The sequence below is a fragment of the Podarcis bocagei genome (assembly GCF_964188305.1).
Source record: "Podarcis bocagei genome assembly, chromosome: 3".
In the NCBI taxonomy this organism is placed as follows: domain Eukaryota; kingdom Metazoa; phylum Chordata; class Lepidosauria; order Squamata; family Lacertidae; genus Podarcis; species Podarcis bocagei.
This window is the reverse complement of record NC_138127.1, coordinates 51,864,145-51,885,181: the sequence shown is the minus strand read 5'-3', so window position 1 is coordinate 51,885,181 and position 21,037 is coordinate 51,864,145. Positions and strand designations below refer to the sequence as shown.

General features: G+C 42.3%; 2 protein-coding genes across 4 annotated transcripts in view; one reads left to right on the top strand and one right to left on the bottom strand.

Moving 5' to 3' along the window:
- The window catches only part of UST (uronyl 2-sulfotransferase), a 119,839-nt gene that overhangs the window by 65,051 nt on the left and 33,751 nt on the right, over positions 1–21,037 (bottom strand). Inside the window, exons 2-3 of the mRNA XM_081186314.1 lie at positions 14,413–14,456; positions 3,388–3,543 (exon numbers count right to left, since the gene is read on the bottom strand). Coding sequence (XP_081042440.1) covers positions 3,388–3,543; positions 14,413–14,456 — 200 coding nt within the window. The remainder of the gene's footprint in view (positions 1–3,387; positions 3,544–14,412; positions 14,457–21,037) is intronic.
- Positions 1–21,037, top strand: part of LOC308582823 (uncharacterized protein) — a 156,182-nt gene that overhangs the window by 115,197 nt on the left and 19,948 nt on the right. The window lies entirely within an intron of this gene.

Genomic DNA, 21,037 nt, shown 5'->3' with positions numbered 1-21,037 from the left:
GCTAATCCCCTGAAACCATAGAAATGTATTCATATTGCTACTGCCCACTGATGTTAATAGATATGAATTGTTGTGGAGCTATACTCCACTGAAATGTTAAATGTGTATATTTTGATTCTCAATAGATATCTGCATCTTTAAGACCTGTGTGAGTATAAATTACTGGGTAAATCTGCCAAGATGCACAAATGCCAATGTCTAACATGTGTCTACTGAGGAGGCTTGATAATAGCAGCCTGTTTATTCTACCACAATTTTGACTTACTTCCATTTCTGTACATTATAGAAATGGCAACTCCATAAGACTATAGGAAAGTGACGGAATTATTAAACCTAGCACAGCCAACTGTAGGGCTTATTTCTGCCTTTCAATTTTTGAAATCACAGATCAAAGGTTAATACTGTATTGACAGCACAATCTATACATGTTTACTCAGGAGGAAGTTAAACTGTGTCCAACGGGTCTTATAGTCTAATAAGTATTTTTAGTACTGCAGCCCGAGACAAATTTTGCTCCTTAATATTGTCTTGGATCTCCCAATAAGGGTGTACAAGATTGTTTAGTATAACATTGGGCTGCGTTTTCAGCAGCATTCCACTTGGTGGCGTAGAGAAATGGTTGATTCATGACAGGTTAAGAGAAAGACCACTCATATGAAGGATGCAAACAAAATCCAGTTTCATCCAAAGGAAATGTAATTGGTTACCTGGAATTAAAATAACCTTTTACTGTAGCAACACTAAACATATAAGTTCTTCAAATCATTCCTTTTCATTTTTTAAAAGGAAAACAAAAATGTTGATCCACTTTAGATAAAATCCAGAGAACTTTAACTTATTCTGCACAACAATATTGTAGTAAGCAACACATTTTCATATTCTACAATGATTTTTTGTTTTAAATCTGCAAAGATTTGGGAAATAATAAAAATAAATAGTGGCTTTAAATTATACATATGTTGCTGTGAGAAAATTATTTTTAAAGTCAGGTCATTTACATCACGATAATGTGCATCTCTAATATGAAGTAAGCCCCACCAAGTTCAATGGAGCTTAAGTGTTCAGATGTTTATAATCTTAATCATGGCCAATCCTACTTTCTTATAAAATGATGGGGTGTATGGGGTGGCGCTAACAACATCATTAAATGACTCAATTTACACAAGCCTTTAAGAACGGCTTCAAAGGATGGAGTTAGGAGGACCCAGAATAAACTGAGGGTTGCGAGAGATTCTAGAGGGCTTCCCTGGCTGTGTTTGGGGCCGGATGCGGCCCAATCGCCTTCTAAATCCAGCCCAGGACAGTCTGGGAATCAGACTGGGAATTACATGAGTAGGATGTGTCCTTTTATTTAAAATGCATCTCTGAGTTATTTGTAGGGCATAGGAATTTGTTCATTATTTTTTCAAAATATAGTCCGGCGCACCACATGGTCTGAGGGACAGTGGACCGGCCCATGGCTGAAAAAGGTTGCTGACCCCTGGGTTTGGAGCAACACAAAGAGAACAGGGAAGCAGCAAGTCTGTTGCTTGGGGAAGGTGGCAAAGTGTGGAATTAAAATAGACTTACTATGTGGCAAAGTGGGTTGCATGACAATAGTATCTAGTTATTCTAGCCCAAGAGTATGGAGTCTTAAAGCAACAGGCACTAAGCAAACCACAAAGTAAGCAGTGTATACATAGCAGGAGTCTATGGACCAAAAGGAAACTGATTAGCCAGTAACAGTTTGAAAGTCCATTTCCCTTTAAATTACAGAAGCTTATGAAGAATCCACTGCATGTGGATCTAGTCAGCTTGCTAATACTTGAAACAGAATTCCTGCTTCTTTTCCCATCCTTGATTGCCGCTGCTGTCCCTCCAGGGCCAGCCCACCCACGAGGCAAGGAGAAGCGACCACTTCAGGCAGCAGGCTCCACAGAGGCAGCTGATCAGGCCTCCAAGGAATGCATTGGCGGTGGCTGCCGCACGGCAGCAACAGCTATGGCATGCTCTTTGGAGTCCAAATCTGTCACCTCCTCGGCAGCACACACACCCCAATGTCACAGCGGCCTCTCAGTGAATAGGCGGCTCTGCTGGTCTCCTCCCACCCCTAGGGAGGAATTGGTGGGTGCTGCCCTTTGTGGTTTCCTGGGCTCTGCATCTGAATGGCATAATTCAGAGTGGGTCTCTTCGCATCTGTGACAGGTTTTGATTCCCACTTCAACCACCACTGTTTGATTTTTATGCCCCCCCCCCCCCGTTCTTGATTCAGATATTCATTTACCCCTTCTTCTCTGGTTGTGGGGGGGAAGGACCATTTTGTGGTTTGCTCCGGGAGCCAAAATGTATTGGGCCAGTCCCACTGGCCTCCAATATTCTCTCCCCTATCTGCAGCTTTCACTGCAAAACCCATTTACCCCATTCCTTGCCTCAAAGCTTTTTGATGTTCTGCTTCCGCTTGGAAAATTCTAAACTCCCGGTCCTTACTGCAAGATCTGTCTCTGATTATTATTTTTGGACAACTACTATATACAGGGTTAATTGATCCTCATAGCATGCCGCAGCAGCAACTTTGATCCTAAAAGTAAGCATCAGTATCTTACACTGGATAATTTCATGGCTTGTTTTCAGGCTGCAATGACTGATTAGCCTTTTTGGCTTTCAGTGCAAAAGAAGAGCTTTTAGAACAGGGCCCAGAAAGAAAAACAACCAACCTCTGAAAATGTTTGCCTTTCTCCATACTATTTGCTGCCATTGTTTCCCCAATCTGCTGCTGCTTCAGTGCCCATTTCTTCCCTTGGTTAGGAATTCTCTCTCTTTCAAACAGTATTCGCAGACAATCCCAGAAAATTCAATGACCTCACAATGCTATATAGCCAATGAACTTTGGCTATGCACCAACACCACTGAAGGTTAAGGAAGCTGATTTAGACTGCAATCCTGACCCCATTTACCTGGGAGTAAGTCTCGCTGAATTTAATAGGATTTTGACTAAGAGCAATAATTCCTGGTTTCAAATGAGTGATCCTAGGCCATTCAAAATCTAGGAGCAAATGAAGTCTATTCAATGCAACATTTCCGGAATAAGTGAACATTTTCACGTCGCTTACAGTTTAATTCCCCACAAATTGCCAAAAGCAGGGCACCCTTAAATACTGATAAAACAGCAGCAAAAATAGACTTAATTATCAGCTCAGCTATAAATTACTTATGATACCATTTGCCAGAATGATCAAAAAATATATGCAGTTAACAGCTTGTTAGCTAGGAAAAGTGATAATTTTTAATATAAAAGTATTTCTAATTCTACTGAAAAATAATTTACTGCAATGCCCTATCAAAAATACTCAGAATTAAATTACTCTAAAAATGAAAACCGTAACATACAAAAAGACACAAACAACTTACCTGTTCATTCTTGGTTAGCCTGGTTTTATTATGAATATCTGATGTAACCAAGTTGAACCCGTGTCTCTCAGACAGAATTCGCAACAGCAAAACCACAGTTCGACTCCCACACTTTCCAACCCTGTTATACACCACTTGGCTAGGGAATGGAAGTACCTAGACAAAGAGATACACATTAGCCTTCCTATTTAGAATCATAGAATCATAGAATCATAGAATCATAGAGTTGGAAGAGACCACAAGGGCCATCGAGTCCAACCCCCTGCCAAGCAGGAAACACCATCAGAGCACTCCTGACATATGGTTGTCAAGCCTCTGCTTAAAGACCTCCAAAGTAGGAGACTCCACCACACTCCTTGGCAGCAAATTCCACTGTCGAACAGCTCTTACTGTCAGGAAGTTCTTCCTAATGTTTAGGTGGAATCTTCTTTCTTGTAGTTTGGATCCATTGCTCCGTGTCCGCTTCTCTGGAGCAGCAGAAAACAACCTTTCTCCCTCCTCTATGTGACATCCTTTTATATATTTGAACATGGCTATCATATCACCCCTTAACCTCCTCTTCTCCAGGCTAAACATGCCCAGCTCCCTTAGCCGTTCCTCATAAGGCATCGTTTCCAGGCCTTTGACCATTTTGGTTGCCCTCCTCTGGACACGTTCCAGTTTGTCAGTGTCCTTCTTGAATTGTGGTGCCCAGAACTGGACACAGTACTCCAGGTGTGGTCTGACCAGAGCAGAATACAGTGGCACTATTACTTCCCTTGATCTAGATGCTATACTTCCCTTGATCTAGATGCTATACTCCTATAGATCTAGATGCTATATTCCTATAGCATATAGAAATCTTTAAATACACAGAATAATTTTGTTGTAACTCAAGAGATGAGTGTTTCAAAATTAAATGCACATATTTCAGAGATCGAAAGAAAGCACTGGCTCAGAATCCATGAAGTGTTTCTTCTCACAGTGTTAAGCTATTATAGCAATATACAGTGGTGCCTCGCAAGACGAAAAGAATCCGTTCTGTGATTCTCTTCGTCTAGCGGTTTTTTCGTCTTGCGAAGAAAGCCCATTGACGGATTAGCGGATTAGCGCTATTAGCGGCTTTTAGCGGCTTATCTGCTGATCGGATCAGCTGATAAGCGGCTTAGCGGCTTAGAAAAAGGGGGGGAGGAAAAAAAACCAGCAGGAACTCGCAAGACATTGTCGTCTTGCGAAGCAAGCCCATAGGAAATTCGTTTTGCGAAGCACCTCCAAAACGGAAAACTCTTTCATCTAGCGAGTTTTCCGTCTTGCGAGTCATTCGTCTTGCGGGGCACCACTGTAATAAATCACATCTAAGATTTAACAGAATTATTGTGGACTAAAGTATTAGCCTACAAAAAGTTTATGTCACAATAAATGTTAGCCTTAAAATGCCACAAATCCTTTCCCCCTAATTTCTCTGTCAAATGTACTAGCAATAAGATTCAATTAGTTATTGTTTCTATTACCTGAGAAGAACAATGAGCTGACTGCACTTTTCAATTAAGAGAGATCTATTTGCATCCTTGCCACTTCCTTCCCCTGTCTGGTTGTTACTCAGGTAGAGTTTCAAAATATGCATAGCGTGTTTCAATTCTAGCAAGTTTGATGTCCGACTTCAGAGTTGCACCCCCTTAGAAAGAACTGAGCAATGAGAATGAATAATCTTTGATGAAGAAATTTTAATTCCAATTAATTCCCATCTGAATAAATGCCGGTGTAGATATCAGGACAGCATTCTTTTTGGGGAGTAGCACCGGTTCATTCATTCATTCATTCATTCAAGCCACTTATTAGTCAATGAAAATGTTTACTTCTGCATGCAGTCTTCAGCTGTACTGCTTACTTCACTAAACCAGCCTTACTTCAAGTGCATATCAATTTAAAATCTTATTAATGCAGCCTCTATAGGACAGACTGAGAAGTTAATAAGATTTTTCATTCACAAAGCTTGCCTTTGGAAATCACAGCTTTCATTTAGTTTCAATTTAATTTTTAATATTTTGAATTATTACTACTTCATTTCTGTTGACTGACACAAAGTGATATGGCTGTTATCTGAATTACATCTTCATGACTAGCCGCAGGAAATGTTATTTATTCATGAGTAACATTTTGCATATTTTAAAAGTGCTTTAATAGTGCTATGCAACCACTGTGCTTTATATCAAATATTTATCACAAACTTTAAATAACTACCAATAAACTAACTGTGTACCTAAAAAATATTGACTGCTTAATATTCTAATTTGTCTGAAACTGTCAAAAGTACAACAGGTGAAAGTTTTATAAAAATACAACATACGGAAATAAGACCTCAGAGGCTGCAAATCTCTCACCAGTTCTGACTGGATAATTCCTATTACGTCGATGTTAAATTGAATTGTTTTGTGCAATTTATTTAGTTGGATCCTTCAGTTATGTGGCTAGACTTGCATATCAATTTGTGCAAGAAGAATAGCTTTCATTAAGCACCTAAATCTGCTGCAGTCGTATGAAACTCAACTAGACTTGTCTGAAAAATGAATGTTGCAGACCTATTTCATCCCCAGGGTGTGGGAGAGTTCTCATCTCCCTACTCATGAGCCATCTCTGCTGCTTTAAATGTTTTTACTATTTTCATCATTTCCGAAACATTCGCACAAGATATGTATAGGATTCAACTATAAATCTAAATATTATATGTTTACTTAAATCCAAACAGATATAGTAACATAGTTACTCCCACTGCTTCCTCCACTGCCACTGCAAGGAGATCTAAAGCTTTCATTCCTGCTTTTGTTTTGCCTTGGCCTGTCTTTGTGTTCAAACAGGGGCAAACTGCAGTTGATCTTAACAATGGTTACTGAAACAAGGCAATTTCAAACTATAGGTTATGTAATAGGTATGAGTTACCGTATTTTTCGCCCTATAAGACGCACTTTTTCCCCTCCAAAAATGAAGGGGAAATGTGTGTGCGTCCTATGGGGCGAATGCAGGCTTTCGCTGAAGCCTGGAGAGCAAGAGGGGCCGGTGCGCACCGACCCCTCTCGCTCTCCAGGCTTCAGGAAGCTATCTGCAAGTCTTGCAAGCCCGGAGGGATGTCCCGCGGGCTCGCAAAGCTTGTGGGCAGCAGCCTGCAGCCCCACAAGCTCGGGGGATAGGGGGATGGCGGAGCGCCGCCACCCTGCTATTCCCCGACCTGATCTGGAGGCTGGCGGGGGGAGAAGCAAGCTTGCTTCTACCCCCCGCCAGCCCCACAAGCTCGGGGGATAGGGGGATGGCGGAGCGCCGCCACCCCGCTATTCCCCGACCTGATCTGGAGGCTGGCGGGGGGGGGGAGAAGCAAGCTTGCTTCTCCCCCCCGCCAGCCCCACAAGCTCGGGGTATAGAGGGATGGCGGAGCGCTGCCACCCCGCTATCCCCTGATCTGATGTGGAGGCTGGCGGGGGGGAGAAGCAAGCTTGCTTCTCCCCCCCCCGCCAGCCCCACAAGCTCAGGGGATAGGGGGATGGCGGAGCGCTGCCACCCCGCTATTCCCCGACCTGATCTGGAGGCTGGAGGGGGGAGAAGCAAGCTTGCTTCTCCCCCCCCGCCAGCCCCACAAACTCGGGGGACAGCGGGGCAAGCTGTCCCTGAAGGCAGAAGAGGGAGACGGAGCGCTCCGTCTCCCTCTTCTAGCTTGGGGATGGTTGCGCAAAGCCTCTGCGGCGCAGCGCAGTGCGCTGCTCCACAGAGGCTAGGGAGGCTGTCCCTGAAGGCAGAAGAGGGAGACGGAGCACTCCGTCTCCCTCTTCTAGCTTGGGGATGGCTGCGCAAACCTGGGGGGGAAATAAAAATTTTTCCCTTGATTTCCCCCCCCAAAAAAACTAGGTGCGTCCTATGGGCCGGTGCGTCCTATAGGGCGAAAAATACGGTACTCGTGCATAAGCTGGTGCCTTTCTCGGTTAATTTTGCCTTGTTAAACCTTTCTGACTGCACAGCCCCTTCTCATGGTGGCTGCCTCAGTCACTGGCAGAATCCGTCAGTGGGCGTTTCTTGAACCTCTTCCAACATAAAAGTTGTTTGACACCCAGTCTCCTCCTCCTCTCACTGCGCAGGAGTCTTCTGCGCAGGGAAGGCGTGCGTGGCGGAGGACCTGGGCTCTCCTCACTGATGTCCAGTGAAGAGTCCTGGAGCCCTCTCTCCAATTCCCCCATCTGCCCCCCTTTATCCCTGGTGTTGCGCTGATTGGCTTCCCCCTCTACTGAGCTGTTTCTCCCCCTGCTGCTGGGTCCTTCGCCAGCATCATCTGGGAGCCTCCCCTTCGCCTCTCCCTCCGATGTCAGTTCCCTGACAAGTTTATGAACCAGGTTTAACTGAACAGGCTGTGGTTAAGATTAGTCACAGTGCAGAGCTCAAACATAACACTAAACCCTAAACTGACTAAGGTCTGAACACTGAGGAGTAGGATTGGAAGCCCTCTCCACCCCCCCCCAAATTAATTTTCAGAAATGAGGATATTAAGACAGAAGGTGGAAAGTAGGTAATGCAGATCAATTTGGGACTGTGCAAGCTTAAATGATTTAATTTAGGCTCAATTAGTAGTCAATTTCTACAATGTGACATACAGTATAGAAAACCAAAATCATCCTTACGGAACCCAAAACCAAAAATATCATCATCAGCAATGCCACATGAAAACCAGTGTAAAGAGAAAGGTTTCAGCTTGAGAAGGAAGGCAAACATCAACAAATCTCCCTAAGTAGATTGGGACCACTACAAAAAAAGGTTGCCTTGTGCACCCCAGACTTCTACCACTTTAAGGATAGCGGGTGGTATTCAACTAGGTTTTACTTAGAAAAGCCCTACTAAAATGAATGACCATGACTTTAAGTCCATTAATTTCATTAGGTCTATTCTAAATAAAATTCAGTTAAATGACATGCATAATGAGAAGCAGAATCTCATTGGCTGACCTTTAACCTTTTTCTTTATTAAAAAACATTTATTCCTTAAAGGGCTAAATTTTTATCATCTGGCATCTCAAGTACTGTATGTACATTTCCTTGGCTTTAACCAACCTCCCAAAAAGTGCAATTGCTCTCTGGAGAGAAAGGAGGTTATCAAGTGAGTGAATATCATTTCTCATCAGCTTACAAATATCCCCCTTGTAAGTTTTCTGTGAAAATCCATGTTTATGAACCATAGGAACAGATGGGATGGTCCTGGCCTATACCAAGTCAGATCCCTGATCCATCTCAGTAGTTCAGTATCACCTTTCCACCTGCAGTGGTCCTTTACGGTCTCAAACAAGGATCTTTGATAGCTGTGCTTTCTGACATCCTTTAACTGGAAATTTGAGGGTTCGAACCTAGCACACACATCTAAAGCTTGTGTCCTGCTTCTCCAACACTTTACACATTGAAAAACTTATATTGTCTTAGGCAGCAATGTCTTCTTGTTTTCAGCAAATGAACATTTAAAAGGATACAACTGTTGCCATTATTGGACACTTACCAAATGTATGCCTAATTTGCATAGAAACATTTACAGTTGATTGCACTTGTAGCCTAGCTCCATTCATTAGTATAAACTCACTGGCTTAATTTATTCCAGTCACTGATCGCTGTGTGCTACAAGAATCCTACTAGCACCACCCATTTCCAAAAGAGTTCTCCAATAAAGTTATAATCAGTTTTAACAGAAATTTACTTCTAACCCCTCTCAATCCTTTTTGAAGTGATTCCCTTTCTTTTAGAATATGCTGTAATTTCCACTGATATATCATATGCCTTTATAAAACTGACTTTCCACAACAGAGCCCATTAGACTAACTACAGATAAGCTACGTAACAAAACAAAACAAAAAAGTGAGGGGTAAAACATAATACCAAATACCACCAGGGATTCAGAGATGATAGGAGAAAAGTGTTTACTCAACTCAACTAATATGTATCTTTACAAAAAATAATAAAAATTAGTTCAGTTTTGATGTTATCATTTATTTATTTCCTTTATGAATCCCACGAGGCATCCCAAAGCGATCTGCATTTTAACAATCATAAATACTAACAGTTAAAAAGGTCCACATTATTTGAGGTTGATACCGACACAACTCGTATTTCAAGTCGGCCAACGCACTTGAAAGTTTCAGAGGAGGAGTTAGGTCAGCCTTAAGCTCCATGATAGGCGTAGAAGACCATCAGAAGTGAGAGAGATTCCTGCTGCTTCACAGTATTCAGAGTGATAGTGTGGGTGTAGCAGTTAAAGTGTTAGACCACGGTTCAAAACCCCACTCAGCTATGAAGCTCATGTCATGGCATGGGCCAGTCACAGTCTCTTAGTCCAACCTACCTCACAGGGGTGTTATGAGAATAAAATGTAGAGGAGAACCATCCATGGCACACTGAGTTCTTTGGCAGAAACATGGCGATATAAATAAAATAGTAAAGAAAATAGAAAAAAATAGCAAATATTCTGTCTTCCACACATCTCCTAAAATCCACACAGTGAATCAAAGGATTTTTCTTTTTTGTTATTAATGCTATGCTGTGGTTTAAACCACAGAGACTAGGGCTTGCTGATCAGAAGGTCGTTGGTTCGAATCCCCGCAACGAGGTGAGCTCCCATTGCTCGGTCCTTCTCCTGCCAACCTAGCAATTCGAAAGCACGTTAAAGTGCAAGTAGATAAATAGGTACCGCTCCGGCAGAAACGGCGTTTCCGTGCGCTGCTCTGGTTCGCCAGAAGTGGCTTAGTCATGCTGGCCACATGACCCGGAAGCTGTACACCGGCTCCCTCAGCCAATAAAGCAAGATGAGCGCCTCAACCCCAGAGTCGGCCATGACTGGACCTAATGGTCAGGGGTCCCTTTACCTTTTTATTTTGTGTTTTTATGTTGTAAACTGCCCTTTAATTTTTGAAAGAAGGGCGGCATATGAATTTGATGATGATGAATCTCATGCTATGTTGGGATTTTGGTCCTAAACAAATAAATATTTCCAAATGTTGATGAGATGAAACAGTGATCCACAATAAAATAAGTTCTTTGAGTGTACTGCTGAAATCAGGAGACAGGTAGGAGTCTTGCTCCCATTCTGCATGAAGCAAGATTCTCTGCAACGTATGTAGCAATCACAGGTAAGGTATCTCTCATTTTGTGCTGGGCATCTGGGGACAGGTGGTAATCAAATAAAGATGAATCAGGTAGTAGCTGGTTTTGGTGACTACATTTATGGATCTCTAAGTATGGAAATATTTGAAAAAGAAATAAACACCCCACTCTTTAATTGATGTAGATCCCAATCAAAACATTTATTGAACACTGAATACTACACTTTCATAGCAATCATATGTGCTGATCATCTGTAATCCTTTGTAAACCTATTAAAAACAAGGGAAACTGAACTTAGTGAGAGGTTAAATCTTGGTAAAAATATGCAGAATCAAGCTGAGTGTCTTAAAATAATGTGGCTTATATCAATCTTGCAATCAAACCCTCAAAACTATTATCACTGGGATCACTTCTTAGTACTGCATAGAATTGGGCTGTGTGGGGCAGGAAGAGCTAGTTCTCTCCCAGTTTACAGAAAAGTTGGTGCCTAGTTGACTTGTTATAGGCAAGCAGTTATTTATAAACCAAGATTACAAAAGACAATCTGCAGGTAGATTTTTAGATGTTATTTATTTTTACACCTTTTAGGGCAATCCTATCTGGATTTTGGTCTTGATATATCCCCCCCCCATAACTGAAACAGAGGCAACAGATGGTAAGACAATTGACTTAGTGAGTAAATAAGGAAATAAAAATAAAAGGGACCATGTGCCTCTGCTTGTGCAGTTAATGTGGATAATCTCCTCCCATTTTTCAGCTCTCACAATTTTTTTTACACAAACGTTTGAGAAATGTCTCAAAGCTTAAGAGTGACACTTGGCACTTCCCACTACCCTCTTGCATGGTTCAGTAGCCTATTAGCAGCCAGATTAAGTGGGAGGCAAGGAGCAGAATTCTTTTTGCATTTCATGGGCCATCAGCTCAACATGATTCTTCAACTCTGGCATCTCAGAACATCTGGTTCACACTGTGAAGATCAAAGTTATAGCACACCAATTTGCAGGCTAGATGGAATTGGTCTTAAAAGACCAAAATGGATAGCAGAAACATTTGGTACAACAATGCCCACTGTTCTGACCTGGATTTTTGTTGTTGTTTACAAATCAAGACTCTCTTAAAGTTGTAGGAGAATGTTGACAAAAAATTAGGTTGTAAAAGAAAAGGGAATTGAAAATTTGAAACTGAAACACAACATTCCTTATATTGATAGCTTCTAGTTTGGGAGGGGGCAGGGATGGCAATACAAAACGCAAAATAAATCAAACCAAACATTTATGTGAGCTACCTTTCAGAACACTCAAGATTCCAAAGATTTGACCACTGATTTATGGTGCTTTTCCCCAGTGACACGCAAAAAACCCTCTTGAGTGCTATAGCAGACATGAAAACATTGTGGCATCCAAGACAAAACCACTGATTTAGCCAGAAGATCAAATTTATGGCCAGAAATGTGCAATTCTTTATTCACTGATGCCACAGCAGTTGCAGATAGAGGTTGTGACCTCTATTCAACTAGGGAATTACTTTCAGAATAAGCAGGCATATATAAATTTTTTTTGTAAAGCAGTACAGTGGTACCTCAGTTTAAGAACAGCCCTGTTTACGAACGATTCGGTTTACGAACTCCGCAAAACCGGAAGTGTCCCGGTTTGCGAACTTTACCTCAGTCTAAGAACGGAATCCGAATGGTGGAAGGGCACCAGCAGTGGGAGGCCTCATTAGGGAAAGCGCGCCTTGGTTTAAGAACGGTTTCGGTTTAAGAACGGACTTCCGGAATGGATTAAGTTCGTAAACCGAGGTACCACTGTACTTAACTTACACATCAACCCTTTAATGTTTATAAATTAATCAGAAGTAACAATGTTCAGAGACATATAATACTGGGATAAAGTCCTGGATATATACATTCTATTAGTTGGTTGTGTTTTTTTAAAAAAAGGAGGTCCCGCTGGGTGCGCGAGGCTTCGGGCGGCAGCGGACTGCTTGCGCGCACCTAGAAGCTTGGGGCCAGCTGAGCTCAGCCCGCCCCAAGCTTCTCGGTGCGCGCAAGCAGTCCGCTGCCGCCCCAAGCCTCCCGCACCCGGCAGGAGGTCCCGCTGGGTGCGCGAGGCTTGGGGCGGCAGCGGACTGCTTGCGCGCACCTAGAAGCTTGGGGCCAGCTGAGCTCAGCCCGCCCCAAGCTTCTCGGTGCGCGCAAGCAGTCCGCTGCCGCCCCAAGCCTCCCGCACCCGGCAGGAGGTCCCGCTGGGTGCGCGAGGCTTGGGGCGGCAGCGGACTGCTTGCCCGCACCTAGAAGCTTGGGGCGGGCTGAGCTCAGCTGGCCCCAAGCTTCTAGGTGCGCGCAAGCAGTCCGCTGCCGCCCCAAGCCTTGCGCACCCGGCGGGACCTCCTGCCGGGTGCGGGAGGCTTGGGGCGGCAGCGGACTGCTTGCCGGCATGCAGAAGCTTGGGGCGTGCTGAGCTCAGCACGCCCCAAGCTTCTAGGTGCGCGCAAGCAGTCCGCTGCCGCCCCAAGCCTTGCGCACCCGGCGGGACCTCCTGCCGGGTGCGGGAGGCTTGGGGCGGCAGCGGACTGCTTGCCGGCATGCAGAAGCTTGGGGCGTGCTGAGCTCAGCACGCCCCAAGCTTCTAGGTGCGCGCAAGCAGTCCGCTGCCGCCCCAAGCCTTGCGCACCCAGCGGGACCTCCTGCCGGGTGCGGGAGGCTTGGGGCGGCAGCGGACTGCTTGCCGGCACGCAGAAGCTTGGGGCGCGCTGACCTCAGCTTGCCCCAAGCTTCTGGATTAGCGCAGCGCACCTGGGGGGGAAATAAATTTTTTTCCTTTATTTCCCCCCCTAAAATCTAGGTGCGTCTTATGGGCCGGTGCGTCTTATGGGGCGAAAAATACGGTATGTCTAAATAGGAGAAAATTACTCAGACAATACAAAGCTTTGCAATTATTTCCTTTCCTTTTTGCCCCCCCTTCCCCCCCGTTTTAAACTTCTTTATTTTTCAGTTTCAAACAATCCCCACATACCCCCAGCCCTCAAGAAAGAGTCTGTGCATATACAATGTAAATGATACAGTAATGTAATTCTTTTGAAGATACAGAATTCACCTTACTGTTTTAGGCTAAACTATTGATATGTAAGCCAAATCTGCTCAATCTGGAATAGATCCACCTCGAATTCCTGCTCACAATCATTTGAGTTCCCCGGGGCAAAGGAAGAACACCCTAGCATTAGGCACAATCTGTCCACTTCTTAGAGGTCTTTTCCTACAGTGTCTCTTATCATGAATAAGGTAAGTTTGGAAAGTGATGGCAGAAGTGAAGGGAATAATAGGGCCAAGATCGGACTGGAAGGAGTCGGTGGTAGGGGGAGTCTGAACTAAGGGAACTTGTTCAAAAGCTCACAACCATCCCAGATTGAAGCTGAAAATCAGCAAGTTTTACTACTGCCTTTTGTGTCTTCCCTTTCAGAAGGGAAGAGCTTGCATCACCATACTTTCCACAGAGATATTTATTTCATATGTAAATAACCCTGTAATCTAAACCCATGACAGGCTGTGGTGGGCTTCCTGGAGCAGCAGGACCACCACAAAAGATGCAAGCCCTGCTGCTCATGCTGGCTGAAACAAAAGACAGGGAAATGTGGGAGAGGCAAATCACTAAGTTGGAATCCAGAAGATCTCTGGTAAGCCAAGCCTCTTCCCTGGAATGCCTTGTTTTGGGGCTTTCCGCATGTTGCTGCTGCTTGGATTCCCATGTGTGGCACATCCATCGGCTTGCATGAATGGCAGCTGCAATGGGGATCTCCTTGTCACTCCATGAATAGAGGCTGGCAGGGCTGGGATAGAGTTGTCCTTCTGCCCAATGCACACCCAACCAACCTGGTGCAAATACAGCAGTTTACAACAGAATTTTGGCTGAACTGAAAATAAGAAGTAGCTCACCTTACGAGGGGGTGGCCCATGGTCATCCAAGTAAGTGGAATTTCCTACAAAGAAAGAAAAGTGAAATGTAAAATAAATTTTAATGGGTCAGAAATTAAGCAGGTAAAGTACATCAGATAATCACTGATTTATATAAAATTAAAAGAAACACAATCCTTCTTTGCAAAGGGATTTCTGTAACTGATAAGTTAGAGGTCTGAAGAAACTCTGCACTTCTCAAATAATGATAATAAAAATAAGACACCTGACAAATGCAATTTCTATTATCATTTCATTTGTCATCTGCTTTATACAAAAGAAAAAAGTCTTGAACTTGACTCAACAAGGTGAAATACAGCAAATTAAAACTATTTAAAAACAGGAATTTACAACAATGAATGAAACACATGAAAAACTAATCCACTAACATATGCTACAGACAAGCCCTACCCACACCACTAAATGATGAGGGCCACCATTGGAAGTGCTACCTGAGTACACAAAAAGATCTTAGCCTTACACAGAGTTAATAGTTCCGTACATAGATTGTCTAGGTCTAGACAGCATCTTAAAAAGTAGAGACATCACCTTGCCAACAAAGGTCCGTATAGTAAAAGCTATGGTTTTCCCAGTAGTGATGTATGGAAGTGAAAGCTGGACCATAAAGAAGGCTGATCGCCGAAGAATTGATGCTTTTGAGTTATGGTGCTGGAGGAGACTTGAGAGTCCCATGGACTGTAAGAAGATCAAACCTCTCCATTCTTAAGGAAATCAGCCCTGAGTGCTCACTGGAAGGACAGAGCTGAGGCTCCAATACTTTGGCCACCTCATGAGAAGAGAAAACTCCCTGGAAAAGACCCTGATGTTGGGAAAGATGGAGGGCACAAGGAGAAGGGGACGACAGAGGACGAGATGGTTGGATAGTGTTCTCGAAGCTACCAGCATGAGTTTGACCAAACTGCGGGAGGCAGTGGAAGACAGAAGTGCCTGGCGTGCTCTGGTCCATGGGGTCACAAAGAGTCAGACACGACTAAACGACTAAACAACAACACATAGATTGTCTCAGTAAGAGACTGATATAGAGTGAATGCTCACGTGCATGGAACCTCCTGGGAGCCATTAATGATCTGTCAAGAGCTGTTGGTATTCAACTTTCTGAAGCACATATTTTGTTTTCAAACTTTTTATAACACTTGAAAAATAAATTAGCAGTGGCAAGTATTTTGTGGTCAAGAAGCATGCTATGCACTGGAATCACATATAAAAGATGCCATGTATCTTATACAAGATGAGATTTTAATGGCTTTTACGTTACCTTGATAATTTCTAAATGAACTTTAAACTGAATTGGTGTGAACAATTTTTCCCTAGACCATGGCTTCTTTACAAAGCTTAAAATGCATCAGCTATTATTATTGACATGAAAGGAATAGATCTTTCATTCGATTCCAATTTTATAGTAAGCACTTGTCCTTGTGTGACTAATTTGTTCTGTATTTGTTATTTAAGCTGGTGAATTCTTTTTCTCTAGTCCAAAAAAATAACCTTGTAATCCAAGGTTTCAAGGCTGAATCCAGAGTAATGCTATTTGAAGTAAACAAAGAACTCCTGTAAAACACATACAATACATACATGAACTTTGCAAAAATAGGTAAACCACATGACATTTACAACAGCTATTGTATATTCTGGATGCGTACAGACATTTTAAAATATTAATGTTAGAAGTCTGGCAAAATCACAGTATTTTAAAAGAAAAAAATGGAACAGAGCCATTTTACACTGTGATAAGCCAATTAATGTATTTAAATAACTCTTAAAAAAAAAAATTCTAACAATAGGAAGACCATACCTTCCTGAGCTGTATTTGTACAATAAAAATCTTTATGGAAGGTATTCAACTAATGAGTCCCATCAGTGGAAGCCAGCACAAATACTTCTGCTTGTGCAATGGGACTCCCTGCAAAAAACAAACAAACAAATCTTTGGGAAGTGGGGGGGGGGGAGAAGGGAGAGGTAGGATCATTCCATCTGGCAAGCTGAAATGCTTACTCTGGCAGAACAATCTCTACATAGTGCAACATTCAATTCCTCCTCAGGCTATTTTTAGACTTTGTTTTTCACCCCCTTTCTCTTTTGCCACAGGGGATCACAGTTTTTGTAGTTCAAAACCACAATCAATCTTCAGGTAGCAAAAGATGCTCCAACATAATTCTTAGGAGCTCTCAGCCGCCTGCTACCGCCCCCCTCCCCCCCATTGTGAGTCTTCCCATCTTGAGGAAGAGTCAAGTAAGTGGCAGAGGGCCTGTGTCAATCAGGCTACTCAAGCATTTTTTCTGAACATTTGATGGGCCCAATTCATTTCGGGGACAAGTATCAGACTGCTTACTTCATCCACTTTCAGGCAGAGGTGAAGATAAATTCATAAGTTCTGTTATATTATTAGTTACATTTACTTGTAACATATAGAAATTGTTCATAGTAAGGAATATAGGTTTATTGTGTGCCTCTGAATATTATGTGTCTTCTATCTGCCCAGTGTTCTGACAGTGGAGCTAAATTTATGTTAACAGCACCTCTTTCCAACATTAGCAAAAGCCTAAGTTTCCCCATGATCCAGCTGTTAGCACATACCAGTTTTCCTTAACAATGAGAAGTCTGTATGAAGAAGCAACCCTCTCTGTAATTAAGACAGCCAGCAGAATACAGCTATTGATATAAAAAGAATGATCCTAGCATTCTCTTAGTTTCATGACAAGTATTCCTTACTCTGTGTTAAAACAAGTGATCTTTTGGTCTACACGTATAAAGAAAATAGTTTTTTAGATGTGGCACAAACTTAGGATGCTGAGATTTTTTTAATCGTATGAAATAAGTATTTGTGCCTTTCAGTGGTGTTTCATGTAGCCATAGGAAGAACAGCACAGTGTCATAATATAGGTTTAGTGTTAGCTTTCATTATATGAAGGACTGTTTCCTGCTTATAGGTTAAATATATGAGGTAAACAGCAGACATACTATGTGCAGAAAAATAGTGTAATATACTGAGTTAAAATATTTGCCCCTGAACTGAATCCAGCCTCCAGGGATGCTACCTAGCCCATCAATCAGCAAACCTATAATTCAAGTGTATGAGTACATATAATCTCCCTTCATACATTTCATGGAAAGCAGGTCTGAATCACTTCCCCCTCACATAAGAGGCCAGGGAGGCACACAGACATTGGGGGTGGACAAGCGGTGAGGCTGCAGGAGAAAGGTGGGAATCAGCAGACCACCCCCCTTTCTAGTGAGAGCCTCAGTTGGATTGGAATCACTTTTGCAAATGGAATGAGCCCTTCTGTCCACAGAAGAGCAGGTCCAGATCAAACCCAGTGATACTGGATCTGTACTTTTAGTATGTTTATAGGATATTATTTAAAAAAATTTTTTTTAAGAGTTCTGCTACTTGGTGCCTTGATGTATTTGTTTTTTAAAAATTGAAAGTGTACTCTTATAGAAATGCAGTGGAGATAATAAAAGCATCCCACACTAAACAATAGGGAGGAGAGCTTCTAAGTAGATGTTAAACTTCAGCATCTCCCTTATTATAGAAAAGTATTTCTTGCCTTCCTCAGTTTTTCTTCACTATAGTTATATACAGCCTTCCCACAGCAGATTTGCATTTCAGTTTGTGCACACATTTTCCGGTGGGCAGAAATGGGTAAGGAGAAATGAAAGCTGCTTGCCTTTATTCCCTTGGATTTTTCAGAATATCCATTTTTAAGAATGTAAACAAGGTAAAATATTTGCTCACAGAGACGCTATGTACAGTACAGCTCTTATGTACAATTTGCTGCTAGGTCCTAATTCTGTTAATCTGCAAGCATAGCTTCTATTCTAAATTATCTGCTGGGCCACAGCACATTGACACTCACAGGATATGTTGCTGGCAACCACCACTATGTAGAAAATATGTGGTAAAACACCACCACCACCACCACCACCTAATTCACACACATTCACACACACACACACACACACACACACACGTACATAAATACGTGTGTGTGTGTGTGTGTGTGTGTGTATAATCTCAAGGCTACAACTGCTTAAACATTTTTGTTTAGGCAAGGCTATCCAGACACGTAGGCAGTGATATGCTTTAATTTCTTTTTCTTTCAATTGTTTTTAAATGCTTATTTTAAATGCTTATTTTTAACTTTTTGTTGATAATTTTAATATTTATTATAAACTGCTACAATCAAGCAGTGGTATATAAATTTTGTTAAGGTCACAGTAAGCATCATTACATGGTAAGGAGAGAGAGAAACCCAACCCCCATGTAATTGTGGACAACACAGTATAGTTTTTTCTCAGTATCATTCCCCAATTCACTACATAGATCCTACACACACACACACACACACACACACACACACGGCAGTGAGTCAAAAAATTCTTTTTTTGGACCTCTGGTCTTGACTCCTGGAAATCACACAGGAAGGTCAGAGGGATTAAATAAACTTTTTTTCAAAAGACACCCGAAAGCTACTTTTTGTTTAATAAGTGCTTTGAAATACACTTGAATTCAGCTCTAGATTTCCTACTGCTGACAATCTTTTTAGGACAAAACTTTTAAAAAAAGTCTTACACACAGATGGATTATGCTAGATCCATCTGCCTATGCCAATGCTTGATTAACTCAATAAAAATGTGACTGCTCAGCATCTTTACAAACCTGGCTAGGAAGCAGCTTTACCAAAATCGACACACCCGATATTTTAGACAAGACAAGGCCTTTCTAGGCAACCAATTTCTAATGTTAACAAAAGCACAGTTGTGAGCCATAATTTGTTACTTGGGATTCAGATATCTTCCCTTGAGAAATCACTTTTCTGTTCTGGAGATTGTTTCCCCCCAATATTCATAACTTAACTGTTAACAGGAAACTCCACTTATTTGGAATACAGCTGCTCAACAATCACAAGCATATAACCAGGTAGTGTGCATGACCTCTGAGGAGCAGCCACTATTCTAACCTATGCTATGCTGTAATCCTTCCAATGCCATCACTCAGCCACCAAAGCCCCTGTGTGGCAAGCTCCTGGACAGAATGCATCCCAGAAGCCAGTCTTCATATTCTGTTCTGAGAATCTAGCTGGACTTAGTGCTGGAAGTGAAACAGTGAACAGCACTCACATCTTAACACAATGTACAATTATTTTCCATAGTTCACTGCCACAAGGTCCTAAAGAAAAAAACAGGCAGGATGGTTATTGATAAACCTGTTAGTCATTATGGCTAAATCAATGCTCCATATTCAATGGCAGCATGGCTCTGGATACTTGCTTCTGCATTGTGGGTGTGTTCACAGCACTATAGGGGACGGCTTCATGCCTTTCCAATCATGCCTTTCTCATAGACTTTTCAGAACCATCTTGTTAATCATCTTGCTGCAGGTCTAGATGAACCCTTGGTGCAATGTAGCAAAGCTCTTGGCCTTGTATTCCGTATGGCACAACCCTTGTGTGCAGGCTTTACACTCATCTCACATACTGCAGTTTGCATAATCCAGTCCTTTTTAAAAGAGGTGAAAAGTGTAGAGGACAGCTGCATAGCGATTGCAGAGCTCCAGACTCAACCTATACCTCTCTACATTCATTTTGCCAACAGAAAAATGTCTCTACTTCTACACTCATCCTAACTGAGAAACATCAAGCAGACTGATGTATGATTTTAAAAGGTAAAGGGACCCCTGACAGTTAAGTCCAGTCACGAACGACTCTGAGGTTGTGGCGCTCATCTCGCTTTACTGGCTGAGGGAGCCGATGTTTGCTCGCAGAAAGTTTTTCCGGGTCATGTGACCAGTATGACTAAGCCACTTCTGGAGAAACCAGAGCAGCGAACAGAAGTGCCGTTTACCTTCCCGCCAGAGCGGTACCTATTTATCTACTTGTACTCTGACGTTATTTCAAACTGCTAGGTTGACAGGAGCTGGGACCGAGCAACGGGAGCTCACCCCGTCGCAGGGATTCAAACCACCGACCTTCTGATCAGCAAGCCCTAGGTTCTGTGGTTTAGACCACAGCGCCACCCGCGTCCCATATGATTTTAAACTAGGAGTTAATTAATCCTTACTAGAAGGAAAGTCTCTATTGCTTTTAATTGTTATGGGCTGCTTATATATCTATTACTTTTCATTCTTTATTGCTGGTTTGGTAGTTTCCATGTTCCTGAGGCAGGATTTTAATTTCAGTATGTTCTGCTACAAAGTCAATTAGCTTTGTAATGTACTTATGGGAAATTTGCTAACAGGCATCAAAACTTTATCTTCATCAATTAGGATTATACTCATCATCCACTGAACAGACTTTTTTGCATCACAAGTTCTCTGTTCAGTTTGAGTTCTGTGTGAGAGGCACATACGTACGCTATTCATGCTTGCATGAGTTTCCTTTTTCTGTCTGTTTTGAAATGGTCAAGACTAGAAAACCATTGGAAAAATGAAGAGTAGAAGAGAGTTAAATAATTTAGATTGCTCTTAAAAAGAACAAATTATTCTAACAGTTTGTCATCTGGATGTATCCTCCCATAAAGTAATGTATTTTGATGAGAAGAACAGACACTCTGCTCAAGTACTTTAAATATAAAGATGTTTTTAAAC